At 34.5% G+C, this 18,786-nt stretch overlaps 1 protein-coding gene across 10 annotated transcripts in view; it reads left to right on the top strand.

Annotated features, from left to right (window-relative positions):
* The window catches only part of GRM5 (glutamate metabotropic receptor 5), a 444,875-nt gene that overhangs the window by 14,584 nt on the left and 411,505 nt on the right, over positions 1–18,786 (top strand). For all 10 annotated transcript variants that reach the window (XR_013994346.1, XM_081064769.1, XM_081064761.1 and 7 more), the window contains one exon: positions 4,317–5,175. Coding sequence is in view for 9 of the 10 variants with exons in the window: in XM_081064769.1 (XP_080920895.1) it covers positions 4,518–5,175 (658 nt within the window). In the remaining variant the exon portion in view is untranslated. The remainder of the gene's footprint in view (positions 1–4,316; positions 5,176–18,786) is intronic.

Below are 18,786 nucleotides of genomic sequence, written 5' to 3'. Positions count from 1 at the left end.
TTAATAGACATTTTTTCAGTGAGTTATATAATTTAGCTATAATAAGAAGACAATATTTCAGTATGTGTATATATATAAGAATAAATACATTATCAATAAATATTACTCTAATTTTTGTTAGCCTTGTCTTGTATATGTATATATATGTATATAAAGAAACAAAGAGCATATATGTGTGTATATATATATATATACATATATATATAATACATATATATATTATACATATATATAATACATATATATACATAATGTCTCAATGTATAGGGCTTGCCTAAAATAACTCTAACAAATAAAATACAACTGACTGATATTTTAGTTTTATGAGTTTGATGGGCCATTTCTAGTCTCTCATATCACTTTGATGCTCTCACATAATAAAAATGAGACCTCTTCTGTTATTGGGTTTGCTCACTAATACTCTGGATTTAATTATGATTTCTTTTACTTCAGGGTTTCTTTTTGTTTGCAGTAGAATTCACATGATTTTGGGACTAAGCATTGGTCAAGGTCTTTGGTCTAAGCAAAGTGAAGAGAACACTTGAGAATATTCAGCTAATTTTTTTTTATATTTTCCCATTTACTGGGGTTGTCTTTAATTTTTCTCACTAATACTTCATAGTTTTCACAGTTCTGGTAATGCACTTATTTAATGAAATTTAAACATAAGTATTCATAATTTTGATGCTATTTTTAAAAATTATAATCTCCAACTATTCACAGATAGTATATTAAAAACCAATTTATTCTGGGCATTTAATTCTATTTTGGGCACTGATCTTTTTTATTTAATTTATTGGGGTGACAATTGTTAGTGAAATTACATAGATTTCAGGTGTACAATACTGTATTACATCATCTATAAATCCCATTGTGTGTTCTCTACCCAGTCAGTTCTCCTTCCATCACCATATATTTGATCCCCCTTACCCTCATCACCCACCTCCCACCCCCTTACCCTCTGGTAACCACTAAACTATTGTCTGTGTCTGTGAGTTCTTGTTTCTCATTTGTTCGTCTTGTTCTTTTGTTGTTTTTGGTTTTTATACCACATATCAGTGAAATCATATGGTTCTCTGCTTTTTCTGTCTGACTTATTTCGCTTAGCATCATACTCTCAAGATCCATCCATGTTGTCACAAATGTTCCTATATCATCTTTTCTTACCACTGAATAGTATTCCATTGTGTATATATACCACAATTTCTTTATCCATTCATCTATCGAAGGACATTTTGGTTGTTTCCATGTCTTGGCCACCGTAAACAAAGCTGCAATGAACATTGGAGCACACGTGTCCTTATGTATAAATGTTTTCAGATTTTTTTGGTAGATACCCACGAGAGGGATTGCTGGATCATATGGTAATTCTATTCATAATTTTTTGAGGAACCTCCACACTGCCTTCTATAACAGCTGCACCAGTCTGCATTCCCACCAACAGTGGATGAGGGTTCCTTTTTCTCCACAGCCTCTCCAACATTTGTTACTATTTGTCTTGTTGATGCTAGCCATTCTGACTGGGGTGAGGTGATATCTCATTGTGGTTTTTATTTGCATTTCTCTGATGATTAGTGATGTTGAGCATTTTTTCTTATGTCTATTTGCCATTTGTATGTCCTCTTTGGAGAAATGTCTCTTCAGGTCCTCTGCCCATTTTTCAATTGGGTTGTTTGTTTTTTTGTTGTTGAGCTTCATGAGTTCCTTGTATATTTTGGATATTAGCCCCTCATCGGAGGCACTGTTTGCAAAAATCTTCTCCCATTCTGTTGGTTGCCTCTTTATTTTGTCGATGGTTTCTTTTGCTGTGCAGAAGCTTTTAAGTTTCATATAGTCCCATGTGTTTATTTTAGCTTTTACTTCCATTGCCTTTGGAGTCAAATTCATAAAATGGTCTTTGAACCCAAGGTCCATAAGTTTAGTACCTATGTTTTCTTCAATGCAGTTTATTGTGTCAGGTCTTATGCTTAAGTCTTTGATCCATTTTGAATTAATTTTGGTACATGGTGAGAGATAGCAGTCCAGTTTCATTCTTTTGCATGTGGCTATCCAATTCGTTATATGCTGAAAACTATAAGACATTTTTGAAAGAAATTTAAAAAGACACAAAGAAATGGAAATGCATTCCGTGCTCATGGATTGGAAGAATCAACATAGTTAAAATGACCATATTACCCAAAGCAATATACAGATTTAATGCAATCCCTATCAAAATCCCAATGGCATTTTTTAAAGAAATAAAACAAAAAAATCATCAGATTTGTTTGGAACCACAGAAGACCCCGAATAGCCAAAGCAATCTTAAGAAAAAGGAACAATACTGGAGGTATTGCACTCCCTGACTTTAGCTTGCACTACAGGGCTACAATAATCAACAGCATGGTATTGGCAGAAAAACAGACACATAGACCAATGGAATAGAATTGAGAACCCAGAAATAAAACCACATAAATATGGACAGATAATTCTTGACAAAGAAGCTAACAACATACAATGGAGGAAAGACAGCCTCTTCAATAAATGTTGCTGGGAGAATTGGATAGCCACGTGCAAAAGAATGAAATCAGCTAATTTTCAAATGAGAAAACTAACATCAGTGCTTGTTCCCTTCCCCGTTATCTACAATGCCAACTTTTATACAAAACTGATTTTCCCCCTAAATATTTCCAAATACTTAATGATTCTAGAACATCCAGTTATTTGAAAGTTGTTGTTGTTGTTGTTGTTGTGTTTGGCACTATACAGAGGGAGCCTTTCTCTGTTGTCAAAAGAAATAATAAAAGGAAATGATGAAAATGATGGTAAGAGTGTTTATAAATGTGATTCAAGTTATATTCAGTTTGGGTCTGGACTCAAATTTTTGCAGATCTGATGAGTTTTGAAAGCTGTTAGTGTTCTTGGAGGAGCATTATGATTGCTTAAATTCCTGAAGAATCATCACCTATTTTTGAAAGGGGGTGCTTAGGGAGTTAATCACTTTAAAACTGTTTGAGATCCTTGGTTAAAAGATACGAAAACATACAAATAAGTCTCTTACAAAATCCTTTAAATAACACAAATCATTAATTTGTCAGTTCCCTTTTACAAATTATGCTAGAATTTGCAGTAGGCAACTTAGGGAGAAAAATCCTTCTTCCCAAGTGTTTAAACTGAAATAATGACAATCACCATAGCTATACTAAGTTTCTACTTGGAAGGATAATTCCAAACATTCATCCTTCCAGCTCTTTGAGTTCTCCCGATGTGTTTTTTTTTTTTTCCTGGATCAGAATGAGAGGACAGGTTACTGTGAATTTTATTACAAGACTCTGTAATTACTTTGAAGACTCTGGAGGACCAAGTGGGTTGCCAGAGAATTTTCTGTTCTTCATCACCTAGCCACAGAATGCCCTTGAAAATTTAATAACAGAAAAGGTCATGTCTTGAATATGTATAGCCCTATTCAACATACAAAACATTTGCATAGTTGATATCTTATGTTGATTCTCATAAAAGCAGCTTGGCACATATTATCCTCATTTCTCAGATCAGGAAATTCTGGTACTGAGAGGTTAAACAATTTACTAATATTTATTAATAGCAGAAAGTAGAATTTGAAACTGAATATTCTTTTCTCCAGAAATTGGTGCCCATCTCACTATGCTTCCTGCCTATTTGGGTGGCATTTTACACTGTACTATCCCAACTCTCTTCCTTCCCTCCTTAGTTTATTTAACTTGGAAATACCTGCATGACTACATTTGTCTTTGTTATGTCTTATATGGAAACTAGACACACAATTATTTATTGGGAACATTATTCAACTTGCTTAACACTGCATTTGAAAAAGGAGTATGTAGGCTTTTTGAAACGTAACTTTATTTTTGTAGTTGGATAATTAATCCATGCTTAATGGTAAAAATTTTGAAAGAAAAAAGTCTTTCTAAAAACTCACCCAGGAATCACTATTGTTTAATATTTTGGGGAGCATATTTCCCATAAACCATAGCATAGTTTTGCTTTTAGGATGCTTTCTCTCACCTCCACGTGAGAATATGGTTCAGCACACCACACATAAGATTTGATTTTTATGTACTCCAAATGAACAAATGGAAAAGAAATAATCTAAGCAAAGTAGGATCAAGAAGTTATGTCAGCTGCTTTGTCATATCACAAAAATCACAAAAAAGACAAAGGATAATCAGAAAGATTGGATTCCTTGTTTGTTCAGGTTATCTACATCATCGAAGCCCTTCCTTGCCCCTCTAACGTCGAATGTTAGAGCTTCCCAAAGTAGTTGCACTCGTGTTGCTAACTATCTATGCTCTTTTTTCTAGGTTTGGAAGATCATGATCACGTGGATGCATCTAACTAAGTGGTACCTGGTGACATGGTGGTCTATTAGAGAGCTCATCTAGATTACTGGCTAATTCCTCGGTTTTCCACTCAACATAGGACATTGTTTGATTCTGTCTATCAGAAGTCTCCTAACTTTTGCGCACCATGTCATCTTTATTAGCTTGAACTCCTTTCCTAAAATGGTTCTTCTGTTGATCCTATCAGTCCTGCTTTTGAAAGAAGATGTCCGTGGGAGTGCACAGTCCAGTGAGAGGAGGGTGGTGGCTCACATGCCAGGTGACATCATTATTGGAGCTCTCTTTTCTGTCCATCACCAACCCACTGTGGACAAAGTTCATGAGAGGAAGTGTGGTGCGGTTCGTGAACAGTATGGCATTCAGAGAGTGGAGGCCATGCTGCACACTCTGGAAAGGATCAACTCAGACCCCACACTCTTGCCCAATATCACACTGGGCTGTGAGATAAGGGATTCCTGTTGGCATTCGGCGGTGGCCCTAGAACAGAGCATTGAGTTCATAAGGGACTCCCTCATTTCTTCAGAAGAAGAAGAAGGTTTGGTGCGTTGTGTGGATGGCTCTTCTTCTTTCCGTTCCAAGAAGCCCATAGTAGGGGTCATCGGGCCTGGCTCTAGTTCTGTGGCCATCCAGGTCCAAAATTTGCTCCAGCTTTTCAACATACCTCAGATTGCGTACTCGGCAACCAGCATGGATCTGAGCGACAAAACTCTGTTCAAGTATTTCATGAGGGTTGTACCTTCAGATGCACAGCAGGCACGGGCCATGGTGGACATAGTGAAGAGATACAACTGGACCTATGTGTCAGCTGTGCACACAGAAGGTATGTTTCCTTTACATCAATTGAGTATGTCTTATTCTATATTCGACAGCCTCCCTGTTAAAATTTTGGGTTTTGGATGGCTAAAATAGTCCTAATTATTTGGGACCTTTTGAGTTGTCCTGTTTTATCATAAAGAAGGGGCTGGATGACATATGTCTCGAGTGACATAGATTTAAGCTAATATGAGTGTTTATGTGACCATCATTTGGCAAAATGGATTTCTTTTTTTTTTAATTATGTATTACATTATTTGTACTGCTGCTATCATGATGCCAGAGGTTTTTAAGTTTTCTAGATCTTTGTTGAGAACCTCACATTTTTAACATTTTCAAGTTACTCCAACTGCCTATTGTTTCTGATAGTTAAAGAGAGGTACACATAAACATACTTAAGCAGTGAAGGCAGCGGTTCTGGCCCAGGTCCACTGAAATAGAAAATTACCAAAGAGCTTAATCTTACAACTCAACTGTTTTTCAATAGAGTGTGTAGTTAAATCTGAAATGGAGATAGGTATAAATTAGTTTTATCCTTGTATTGAATATACTCAGGAAGTATAAGCTTTAATGATTCAACACTAGTTTGTTTTGAAATATATTGCTTCTTTATGCTCAGAGAATAGTGAGGAAGGAAAATATGACTGTAGTTTTATAACACTCATTAATAATATTAGCCCTTTTTGTTATTAATGGTATGTTGTAAATACTTTTAGTTCTCCACCAAGGATGTTTGGGATAAGTTTGGTTTGACCTACAGGAACCCAAATGGTGAGCCTCACTCATTATGTAACATTCTCTCTAGGACAACATACTTCTTATGCTATGCACTATAGAATATCAAAGAAGGTTCAAAATACTTTTTATAACTCATTAAATCATTGTGAGGGTTAAAAAACCTGCAATAACATTACCAGCATGGTCCAAACAATCTAGTCCTGTAAAATATGGGGTTGAGTTATTGGGAAATGAATGAAAAAAACAAAGTAAGTCTACTTCAGATCTTGGGAGCCAATCATCAATTAGATATAGTGAACTTTTCATTATTAAGAGTCACGCTGTGGATTTCACTCTTCGGACACTCTTACAAGTAATATTCAGAGCTGCACAAACATAAAATAAACTTCTACATTGGATTGACACTTCTATGCCTCTGGAAATTTTCATGTATAAGTTAAAGGTTTACTTACAGAGATACTGATATATAGAGATTTTGCGCAATGGTGATTAGAGTAGGAGACCTTTGAATTTTTTTTCTAATGCTGAAATTTTTCTTATAAAACCATGATTTTATTTGATTGTCACAACAAACAGTGATATAGATAAACCAGATATTTTGTTCCCATTTTAAAATACAAATGTTTTAAGAGTTTAAATAATTAATCCAATAAATACCTAGTGGCAATTTCAGAGATGTAGGTAGGGTTCATAGCTACTGATTTCTAGTTCAGAGTCCCATTATAGCCAAATCCAGTGGAAATATACCCTGAGGACATATTTGTGCAATACATATTTATTAAGCACAAATAGATGAAAGAGCCTTCTGGTAGCCTTAAGTTGTATACATCACTACCCTTAATGGGCATGTGATATGGCAAAACAGATGAAGCATACATTAATACTTATATAACCATAATTCAAGATGACACAGAGTTAGTTACAAATATGTCTCTAAAGGAAACTGAATTAGAAAAAAGAAATCAATCACATCCTGCTCTGTGGTGACAGGGATCATGGTGGAAATCTTGGAGAAGGAAATGGAATTTGATAATTGAGTTTTAACAGGAAGAATACAAACAATTGGTGAAAATTTAGAAGGGACGGATTTCCAGTAAAGGGCATCAGATAATATGAAAAGGTGAGAAGTTCAAAAAAAATATATATGCTTGTGAAAAAGCAAGTTTAAAGTATGATTTTGTTTGCCTCAAAAAATCATGAATGCCATTAGGGACTTCCCTCTAGTTTCAGAAGAGTAGGATTGGGTTATTATGTGGAAAATGTTAGTCCAAGATTGTATTCAAAGAGAAATTCACTATCATGACCGTTTAATTTTACTAATTTAATCTGTTTTTATTTTATTTTATTAACTGAAATGTACACCAGTAGTAATCCAGTAAAATAAATAAATTATAGTGCATCTACTCATATACAATGTATTATTACATAGTTATTAATGTGAGGCATTTGGTAGGTAATGAGATCATAATGTTCTCCAAGATCATTTTAAGTGAAAAAAGCAAGGTGAAGTTCTGTGTATATGGTATGTTATTTGTATAAAATGGAGTTTATAAAAAGCATTTGATGGGGTAGTCATAAAATTGTTCCCAGAGAAGCACAAAACTCATAACAGTTGCTCCTTCTGGGGAGGAAGTCTAAGGAGGTAGGGGATAGGGTGGGCTGAAAGAAACTTACTTTTCTTGTATAGCTTTTACATGGAAATATTTGAAGGTGTGTATTATAAGCATAAACTATGTATTGTAACATAACAATGACAATAAAACATTTTACGTATCGGCAAAAACTAAGCCAAAATTTTCGATTGCCAAATTTAGACAAATTTAATTATTTTCCCAAAAACAGGCTAATAGAAATTTTGTTGTTAAATTTTGGCAAAATGTTGAGATGATACTATCCGGATCAGGAGAGGATACGTTTTGAATATGAGCATTCAACAACTGGAAGAAATGATTTTTGATCTATTGTTTTATGTGGATTAGGCATGAAGTATTTATATTTTGATGTGGTAGGAAGTCTCACAAGGTAAAATTCACCCCCAGGATCAGAAAAGTGCTTGAGTGTAACAAGATACAGCTCTGTTTGGGACTATGGAGGCTCCCCAAGGGGATACCTGTTTTTCTGTTGCCTACTCTTCAGTAAGGCTCTGCAGGATTTTCCGTGACATGACAATGCCAATTCTTACTTCAGCCTTTTTTCCTGGTTGGATTGGAGTAATTCTCTCTAGCCCTTAATCATGTAGTCTCAGTATCCCAAATATATTTCCATGTCCTTAAAATTATCCACCTTTTCTCAGTTGATATTTTTCTTTCTTGAAGGGTATGGACCTTTTCAAATGCTTTCACATAAGGAATTAGGGTCTATAAAAAGATGTCCCATTTTCAAAAAAAATCCATCCCCCAATTGCCCATTTATTTTATACTTAAACATGGCAGTACTGTGTCACTCAGTTCTCTTGGAAAATATCACAAAATGTTCCTTTGAGAACGTGTATGCTATCACAGAATTCCAGAGGAGAGCCCAAAAAGTCTTCTGTTTCAGCTTCAAGGTTAATCTCTTATACTTGCAATTTCCATGATTTATGGTTTTTGTAGGCTACAGGACTGTATATTTACTGTGGCTTATTGTATTATGCAGAAATTAAGTGTTTTGGGCAAAGAGATTAATAGTATAAAAACAAAGAAGAAATATATATGGTTTAAAGGCAGACCACACAAGGTCTTCAACTGCATAGAGGAAAGGAACATGCAATGACTCAACAGTTTTTCATTCCTTTTAAAAGAGTCAGTCAGTCGCCATTCTCTTTGCTCTAAGAAAATTTAAGGGTTCCTATGCTTCAATACTTTTGCAAACCTTGGTTCATGTGACCATTATGGCACAGGATCAGTGGTGCTCACCTGTTTACAGTGTGAGAGATGGAGTGCTTTGGCTTTGAAGGCTTCCATTAATGATCGCCTTTGTTTTGTAACTTGATAGTTCCCTTCCACTCTCATGTAGCACTAGCCTGTGACTGCTTTGGTCAGTAGAATTTGGTGGAAATGAGGACACCCTTCCTAGTCTGTCTGTCTTGGAACTGTGTCATGACCACGTGAAGGATAAGAACAAACACCCAGCTTTTCCACATGAGGTCAAGTGGTCTAACTTGACCTCAACTATATGTCAGAGAACCCTATGAAGATGAACTCACCTGCCTTCCTGAGCCACAGTTATTTGCAATCACATAATAAAGCCCAGCTGAAACTACAAATATTACCATAAATTTATACCATAAATACCTTCAAGATGGAGTTCAGTATAAACATATTTATCTCAATGAGTTTAAACTCAAAACCTCCCCTCAAAATGAGATACTACTACAATGTTTAAACCTCAAAATCAAAACAAAATAAATGTATTAACATCCCTTAATAGTCTTGAGATTTAAATGTGAAGTAAAATGGAATAAATGCTGTGGGCAAGAAGGAAAATTTTAAATGCTGCACTTACATTTCTGTAGCTAGAGATTTGATAATTCCCTTCAAGTCTGAATGCTTTAAATTGTCATACACTTGCATATATTCCATTATTCCATACTTCTCCTTGATCCCACTTAATTTTATTGAGAAAAGTAATTACAGATTGCATTTCATATACAGATCCTTGTGTATTGTGCTTAGTAGACGCTTACAGGATTTTCACACCACAATTTTTGGTGACTTTAGTTGAAATGTCACTATACATCTCCAGGACCTATCAGAGTGCTTAGCACAGTCCTCAAAGACTGTTGAATGAATTTGTGTTACAATAGTACCTATCTCACTAATATGAATATATAGCTTGGGGATAAATAGTAAGTACTTGTAAGTTTTCAGTTTTGCTTCTTTATAAAAATAAAATGTCAAAATGCCTCCCTTGATTAATTGTAAAATGTTATTCACTCCCCACTGTCTTTTATGTTTGCACTGGTTCTTGAATTTATTATTTCCACCTAATGATAATGGAATGCTAATTTGTTCTAGCCGAGAAAACATGTCAGTGTTGCTCGGGTGGGGGTGGGGTGGGGGTGGGGGAGGGATGTATCAATAAGTTGTCCTGGTAATGTGACATCATTAAAATATTGTTTTTAGTATAACCTATGTATTGTAAAACATTACAATTACCACTTTTAGGTTATGATATGGTTTTTCCATCAACTATTTTAATATGTGATGACAATCAAGCTTTGGTTGAATCACCTTCAATGTGAAGGCCAGTGTCTTAGTTTAACTTCTAAAAAGTGGGAAAACACTTTTCCCATCATACCTTTTCTATTGTGATTGTATCAAAATAACAATTAAATTTGGAAAGATGAGAAATGTCACTATGGGACCTACTCTGTACTTTATAAAGGGGTTTCATTTTGTTTCTCCAGAGGTTATGTAAAGTTGAGAGTTGAGATGAATTTTGAGATGATCATGATGGTAATTCACATATCTGAACTACTGGCAGATTTGTAGAATGTTAACACTGGAACAGTCTTATGAGAGCATTTAATTTGATCCTTTCCTTTTATAGTTGAGGAAACAGTCAGTAAGAACAAGTAATTTGGCCTTTCTTTTATATAATTCATTACACAGTTGGGTCTTAGAACTCAAGATTCCTGTCCAGAATTTTGTTTCCTTATCATTGTTGAAGATAATTACTCAAGTTCTTATTTATTTAGTTAGTTATTTTTTTTGCCATTGGATTACTTCTCTGTTTCATTACTTTCTTCCCCTTCCCTACATCTCAAAGATGCCAATCTGCTGAAAATTTTACTGCCTATTTTAACTAGGCAGAGACCACAAATTAATTAGTTTGGGTAAAAATTAGCTTTGAAAAATAGCATGGTCCCTTTGTTCTTGACCTGTAAGTTAAATGAAGTGCTTTTTTGTCTGGGTCTTAATGATGGTTTGCAGAAATTTTGAAAAAAATTTTCTTTGGTCCATAAAAATTCTGAAACTGTTAGACCCCATAAATCTTTGTAATTATGGATTGATTGGATAATTATATTGGTTATCACTGACATAACAATACTTAAAAATCAGAAGATGCAAAGACTTTTAGGTGGATTCTTCATGAAATTAGATCATAGATCCATAATCTGGGAAATACAGTGGCAAGTCTAATAGTGAAGAAGCAGTTTTTCATATTCATACATCACTGCCAGAAATTGCATTATTAGTAGTGAAATACGGGTAGCCCTGTGAGGTGTGTTCAGAAGGGTGCTATCTTTTATCTCTCCTTCCAGATAGAATAGCCTGTGGATTCTTAGCTAATAGCCTCTAAGGGAGTTATTGCCTCTCTCAGGGAAGAAAAACGGGATCCATTGATATATCTAGTTGTGGCCAGGGCAAGATATTCCCTATTTTCAGTTTTTGTTTATTTTTTATTTTATTTTATTTATTTGTTTTTTAATTTATTGGGGTGACAATTGTTAATGAAATTACATAATTTCAGGGGTCCAATTCTGTATTACATCATCTATAAATCCCATTGTGTGTTCACCACCCAGAGTCAGTTCTCCTTCCATCGCCGTATATTTGATCCCCCTTACCCTCATCTCCCTCCTCCCACCCCCCTCTGGCTTGGATTCTGACTCACCTATAAAAGACTCATTCATGCCTGAGACAACATTCATGTTTCCAATTTCTCAGGCACTATTGCTATCCATTCACTGCGAAAAATGCCAGAATTTCCTTCCTCGCAAATACTCCATGCCCATGACAACTGTGTGAGAAGGAACTTTGTTTTCAGAGGATGTCAATTCACTGCTCCCCCAACACACACAAATAAAAACCTGGAGTGATATGCAAGTGTGGACACCACAGTTTCAATGAATCAGATGCTTCCTTCAACATGAAGGTAATCTCTGAGTGAGTGTGCCTACAAGGTGTTTGGTATGTATCCATTTTATGGTTGGGAGCTGCACAAGTTGTGTGTTTTTCCTTGGTCTCCCTTATTCCGGATTTCACAGATGAACATTATTGTCTGAACTTTAGAGTTTGCTTATTCAGAAAGTCCATTCATTCTGTTTACTAAAAAAACTGGTCTTGTAATTTAGTTCCTTAGTCATCATAACCTTATTAGCTTTATAAAGGTTTATAAAGTTTAATAATGAGTAACAGATGTTTCTGATTGAGGAAAGCTGAGGCAGGGGAAGGCATGGTGTGACATATTTATGTTCCAATGCAAAACAATTTATACACAGGAAACTCTACCCAACACACAGGAAGTAAGCGTATAAGGGAAAAAAAGGATAGAAATCCACAAAATTCTATAGAGAGGGTCTTTTCTCTTACTTTCTTCTCTCTTTCCTTGTGTCTTTTTATTTGCCATGTTTTCCTCATCTCTTCTTTGGTTACTGGAAATTTTTACATTTTATAGGTTGTTCAGAAAGTCTGGTCAAGAGTGATAGTCTCCTTATTATCCCATTAATTTAGAAGTGTATATAAGAAAATGAAGATTGTATTAATGATATCTTGGAGGTGGAAAAAAATAAAATTAAAAGAACTAGTTTTACTAAAAGAAATTTCATTGACATCAGAGCAAGGAATTTTTACTATGTGACTCTGAGAAACTCATTTCAACTCCTTTCTTCATTTGTCAGATGAAAAGGGGCTAGAAAGCATGCTCTTGGAGATCTCTTCCAAGACTAACCTTCTATCACTTGCTCTTCTCATGCTTCCACAGACCACATTTGTTCTGGATTCAAAGTTGGACATCACATTTAAAATAAATGCAACCAAGTATGACCTGTTCAAAGGAGAGTGGCCAAAATAACCATGTCTTCAAAGAATAAAACTGACAGAAATAAGATAAGACATGGCAGGGACCTGACTGCTACTTGTAGGTATTTGGAAAATTCAGGGGGACAGGAGCTGGGTTCACTGTATATGGCCAGGAACATTACAAAGAGAGCTAATTATTGAAACACCAGAGTAACAAATTATTACTCAATTTAAAGAAGGATATTTTTGTTCATTAATAGAAACATTCAATTAAGGAATTGTCTTTCTTAGGAGATAGTCCTTTGTAATTCCTATGCAGAAGCCTAGAATGGACAATCACTTGCAGGGGCTGTGGGAAAATCAACTTAAATTTCACTATAGGGAGGAAGGGAGTTGGACTATTTGTCCTTCTTGATAATTCCTGTTATTGATGATCAAATATCATATAATTGAGATTCTATTCTGTGAGTTAAAACATGGTCATATATACTATAATATTGCATTAATTTCTTAGTTGATTCATTTATTCCATAACACAGTGTGATAATGTTACCATTTTATAGGTTAGAGAATAGGTATGGAAAGAGAAAGTGTTTCCCTCATAATACTGCAGCTATTAGGGGCAGCCCAAGTATTTGGACCCAAGGCCAACTCTGTTTAATTAAGTCCAAACTTGGTCCCTTTATATTGGGGTAGTTCAGGCTTCAAGGGAAAATGGAATGTACACTTATTGACTCTCTTCCCATCACTAGGAAACAAGAAAACACTATTTGTTTCCCTACTGAGAAAATACTTTTGAGCATATTTCATGTGTCTTTTGATCTGGCTTTGAAAGCACATTTCATTGTTCCCAAAGAAGGAATTAATTACAGTAAAAAGAAAGTAAATTAAGGAAGAGGCATGTGGCAACAAGTTCACCTCACAGAAGACCTTTTGTGAGTCTGATGAAAGTACAGACTGTACCTGGTTGTTTCTATTCACATCTCTGTTGTGGACTCCACTCTCCATCCTTCAGATGCCAATTATGAGAGGAAGAACTATGGTACACATTTTTTTAAGAGCGGGAGAACGTATTGTTAAATGCTGCAACCTTGTATATGAAAGACTTCTTTGGACTTCATCAGGACTAGGAGTTATGGAATCTCATTTTGGCACATTTGCAAATACTCCATAAAGACATCTCAATTTATCCAAATGTTGAGGAGACTTTTTGGCAAGAGGTGTGATAGTCAGATGTGTTCATTTTAAGGGACTTTGAAATGAGATTACATCACAATGATGCATTTTACTCATCGATTTTCACACACACAGGCTTTCAAAACAACAAGATTGTCTAGTCTGTGTTTTTTTTCAAAAAGTGCATCATAACATATGAGTTATTTCCTAAACCAGTTTAGTTTAGACAGGCAGTTAATATAAAGTAGGATAGAATAGAATGTAAATATCAGAGTGTATTACATGATAGTAAGAGTAAATATTGTTTTGTAAATTTTTATTTTAGTTGCACATAGCCAGCCACATGTGTACTATGGGTCATTTAAAATGTATTTCTTTTTTTCCAATTTTTTATTAGTTTCAGGTGTACAAAACAACATAAAGATTAGACATTTATACCCCTCACAAAGTGATAACCCCACCAATCTGACACTATACATAGCTATTACAATACCATTGACTACATTCCCTATGCTGTAATCCTGTGACTATATATTTGTTTAATTATAGTTGACATTTAATATTATTTTATATTAGTTTTAGGTATATAATACAGTGGTTAGGCATTTATATAATCTGTGAAGTAATCTTCTTGATAAATTCAGTACTGATCAGATACACTTCTTAATCTTTACAACATTATTGACTATATACCCTACACTGTATTTCACCTCCCCATGACTGTTTTGTGACTACCAATTTGTATTTCCTAATCCCTTCACCTTTCTCACCCATCCCCCAATGCCCCTCCCTTCTAGCAACCATCAGTTTTTTTCTCTCTCTATGAGTCTATTTCTGTTTTGTTTATTCATTTATTTTGTTCTTTAGATTCCACTTATAAGCGAGATAATATGATATTTGTCTTTCTCAGTCTGACTTATTTCACTTAGCATAATATCCTCTAGGTCCATCCATGTTGTTGCAAATGGTAAGATTTCATTTTTTTTTTTATGGCAGAGGAATACTCCATTGCATGAATATACCACAATTTCTTTATCCAATCGTCTATTGATTGGCATTTTGGTTGTTTCCATATCTTGGCTATTGTAAATGGTACTACATTAAACATAGGGGTGCATATATATTTTTTGAATTAGTGTTTTGGATTTCTTTGGGTAAACACCCAGGAGTAGAATTGCTGGGTCATAAGGTAGCTCTATTTTTAATTTTTTGAGGAACCTCCGTACCGTTTTCCATAGTGGCTGTATACCAGTCTGCAATCCCACTGACAGTACACGACGGTTCCTTTTTCTCCACATCTTCAACAACATTTGTTGTTTGTTGATTTATGGATAATAGCCATTCTGACAGGAGTGAGATGGTATCTCATTGTGGTTTTAATTTGCATTTCTTTGATGATTAGTTATGTTGAGCATCTTTTCATATGTCTATCAGCCATGTGTATGAGGTGTGATCAAAAGATATGGTGAATGTTTATATAAAACAAAAAATTATTGCAGTAAAAGACTGCCATTTATTCCCATCAAGATACTCCACCTCATTTTGAACACACTTATCGCATCATTCTTGCCACTTTCTGAAGAAGTTCTGGAAATCTTCTTTCATGAGTGTCTTTACTTTATCTTCCATCGCAACGCTCCGTGTCACACAATGCTCTGGTTCGGCAATTTCTGTGAAATAAAAACATTATGGAGTGTCCTCATTCACCTTATTCACCGGATCTGGCACCATGCAACTTCTGGCTCTTCCCCAAAGTCGAAATGACCATGAAAGAAAATTTTTTTGAATCGATTCAGGACATTGAGGCAGCCATGACAGTGCAATTAAAGACACTCACGAAAGAGGACTTCCAGAACTGCTTCAGAAAGTGGCAAGAACAATGGGATAAGTGTGTTTGAAGCAAGGGGGAGTATTTTGAGGGGGTTTAATGGCAATGTGTCTTTTTTTAATTTAAAAATTCACCATATTTTTTTGTTCACACCTCATATATCCACTTTGAAGAAATAAATATTCAGGTCCTCTGCCCATTTTTTAATTGGATTATTTGTGGGGTTTTTTTGTTGTTGAGTTATATGAGTTTTTATAAATTTTTGATATTAACTTCTTTTCAGGTGTACCACTGGCAAATGTGTTCTTCCATTTAGTAGGATGCCTTTTGGTTTTGTTGATGATTTCCTTTGCTGTAAAAAACTTAGTAGTTCAGTGTAGTCCCATTTGCTTATTTTTTCATTTCCTAAAGGAGATATATGAGTAAAAATATTACTAAGGGTAATGTCTGACAGTTTACTTCCTATATTTTATTCTAGGAGTTTTGTGGTTTCAGTTCTTACATTTAAATTTTTAATCCATTTTGAATTTATTCTTATATATGGCATAAAAATGTGGTCCAGTTTCATTTCTTTGCATGTATCCTTCCAGTTTTCCCAGCACCATTTATGAAATAGACTATCTTTACCCCAATGTAAATTCTTGCTTCCTTTGTCATAGATTGCATGACCATATAGGCTGGATTTATTTCTGGGCTCTCTATTCTGTTCCACTGATCTATGTGTCTGTTTTTATACCAATACCACGCTGTTTTGATTACTGTAGCCTTGTAGTATAATTTGATATCAGGTAATGTGATACCGCCAGCTTTGTTCTTATTTCTCAGGATTGCCATGACTATTCAGGGTCTTTTATGATTCCATATAAATTTTAGGATTATTTGTTCTAGTTCTGTGAAAAATGTCATTGGTATTTTGATTGGGATTGCATTGAATCTATATATTACTTTAGGTAGTATGGACATATTAACTGTATTAATTTTTCCTATCCATGAGAATGGTATGTTTTTCCCTTTATTTGTATTGAATTTCTCTCGTCAATGTCATCATTTTCTGAGTATTAGTCTTTTATTTCCTTGGTTTAATTTATTCCTAAGTATTTTTTTATGCAATTGTTAAAATGCACATCTTATAGCAAAAACAAACAAACAAACAAACAAACAAAAAAACTTAAAAGGAACTTACTCTACTTTTCTCTTTAACATTGTTAATAAATTTTGCCTAGAGAAATGATATCCATATAAACAAGTTCTTTCTTCTGTGAAAATGTCATTTGGTTTGTCTTTCCTGGATGTGTGGTTTTTAAGTTTTATTATTAAAAATAAGCAAAGATTCCAAAGAATCCATGGTGGAAATGGTAGAGACTTTGAGCAAAATATAAGTAATCAATATATTGTTGATAAATGGCATAAGCATCAATATAGAGCGATGGTGAGGACACTAGACCAAAATGTTTGAGGAAAGTTCCCAATCCTATTTTTTATCAGAGATGAATCCAACTTGGGGATATTTTGTTTTTTAAATTCCAATATAGTACATTAAAAATATAAATGTAAAATGTATTAAAATAATTTTGGTATTAAAAATTTACATATAACAAATTAACATGTCTAACTTCCCCCCAACACACACACACACACACACACACACACACACACACACACACAATACAATGTGTTGTATTTATACTGTTTATAAGAATTTCTTGGTAAAACAAGAAATTCAACAAAACATAGTATACCACATTGTGATGTGGTGTTTAATAAAACACAAGTTTAAACATATAAAGTTTCAGTCTTCTTTCAGTTTTCTCTGAGTTTCCCAAAAATTATATGTGTAATCTCACTCGCTATACAGTCAAGTCTAACTATGAGGTCTTTTGAGAAAGTGAAGATTAGGCCAAATACCATTAGTAAAATAAAGTGAGGTTAGATACTAGCATTCTTAGAAGTAAAAATAGATTCATGTAATGGGTAAACTACAGTGGAGTCATAACATTAAATTCACAAAGTTTGTTGCAAAGACATCTCAGAAATCTAAGTTTGCTGACTCTTTGGAATTATTCTGTGTATTTAAATTATGTGTATTTAAATGGTAGTATTGATACAGGCAGGTTTGAGTACAAATCCAGATTAATATTCTTGGTAGTGGAAGGACTTTGGACAAGTCACTTAATTTAGTTTCCTCATTATTAAATTGAGAGAATAATACCTGCCCCATAAGACTGTTGTGAAGAGTATATATAAAACACTTAGCATCATATTTGGCATATAGCAAGTCTCAACAAGGACGTTCTAAATTCGCCTGCCAAGAACTCGCCTTGCCTTATCTGGGATATGAGGGGGAAAAAAACAACAACAACAACAAAAAACAACATAGTGTTTCACTCTATGTTTGCTTAGTTAAAATTTATTATTGAATGAGGTGGAGAATTAGGAAAGTGCCCTATAAATTTAGTGAGTTTTAGATTCTTACCAATTTTGCTTTTGGAAGTTAAGTTTGCAATCACATAACACAGGGTGCTTAGTGTTTTGCACAGTTCTAACTGGATCCTACGGCCTCTGCTCCAATGGCTGACAGTAAAATGAGCAAAGTCTGTAAAGTCCCAGAGCTAACCTGGGAACATAGTTATCTTCACTGTGCTTGTGTGTGTAGGGTGGGGGCCTGGAAACAGAGGAGACTGAAGATGGAGTTAATGCTGTATTTTAAGCACTTCTGAATTGTTTTTTAATTTTTTTTTTACTTTTGTAACAAGCATCTTTTGTAGTGAAAAAAATCAACACAATGGATAAATAACTTATTTGTAAATTTCAAACTGAGGATGCTAACCTTCACTAGTCAGTAACTAGAACTTGTTAATGAAGCTAAGTTGTAGCACACTGAGGCATGCCATAGGCCTGAGTATATAACAAAAGGAAATAATATGGACCTTAGGCAATAAAACATTATACTTAATAACTACATTGATTTGAAAACTAAATGATGCTCTCACAGATTGTTATAGGTCAAATAATAACAATAATAACTATTTTTATTAAGTGTTTACTGTTTTCAGAAATTCTCGAAGTTTTTTATGATCTATGAAGTGATATCAAGATATGAAATTTGGTACTGTTATTAGTATGTTAGTATTATCTGAAAGTCAGGCCTACC

Source organism: Rhinolophus hipposideros, assembly GCF_964194185.1.
Source record: "Rhinolophus hipposideros genome assembly, chromosome: 10".
Taxonomy (NCBI): domain Eukaryota; kingdom Metazoa; phylum Chordata; class Mammalia; order Chiroptera; family Rhinolophidae; genus Rhinolophus; species Rhinolophus hipposideros.
Note: the sequence above shows the minus strand (reverse complement) of the source record. Positions and strands in the feature narration are given on the sequence as shown.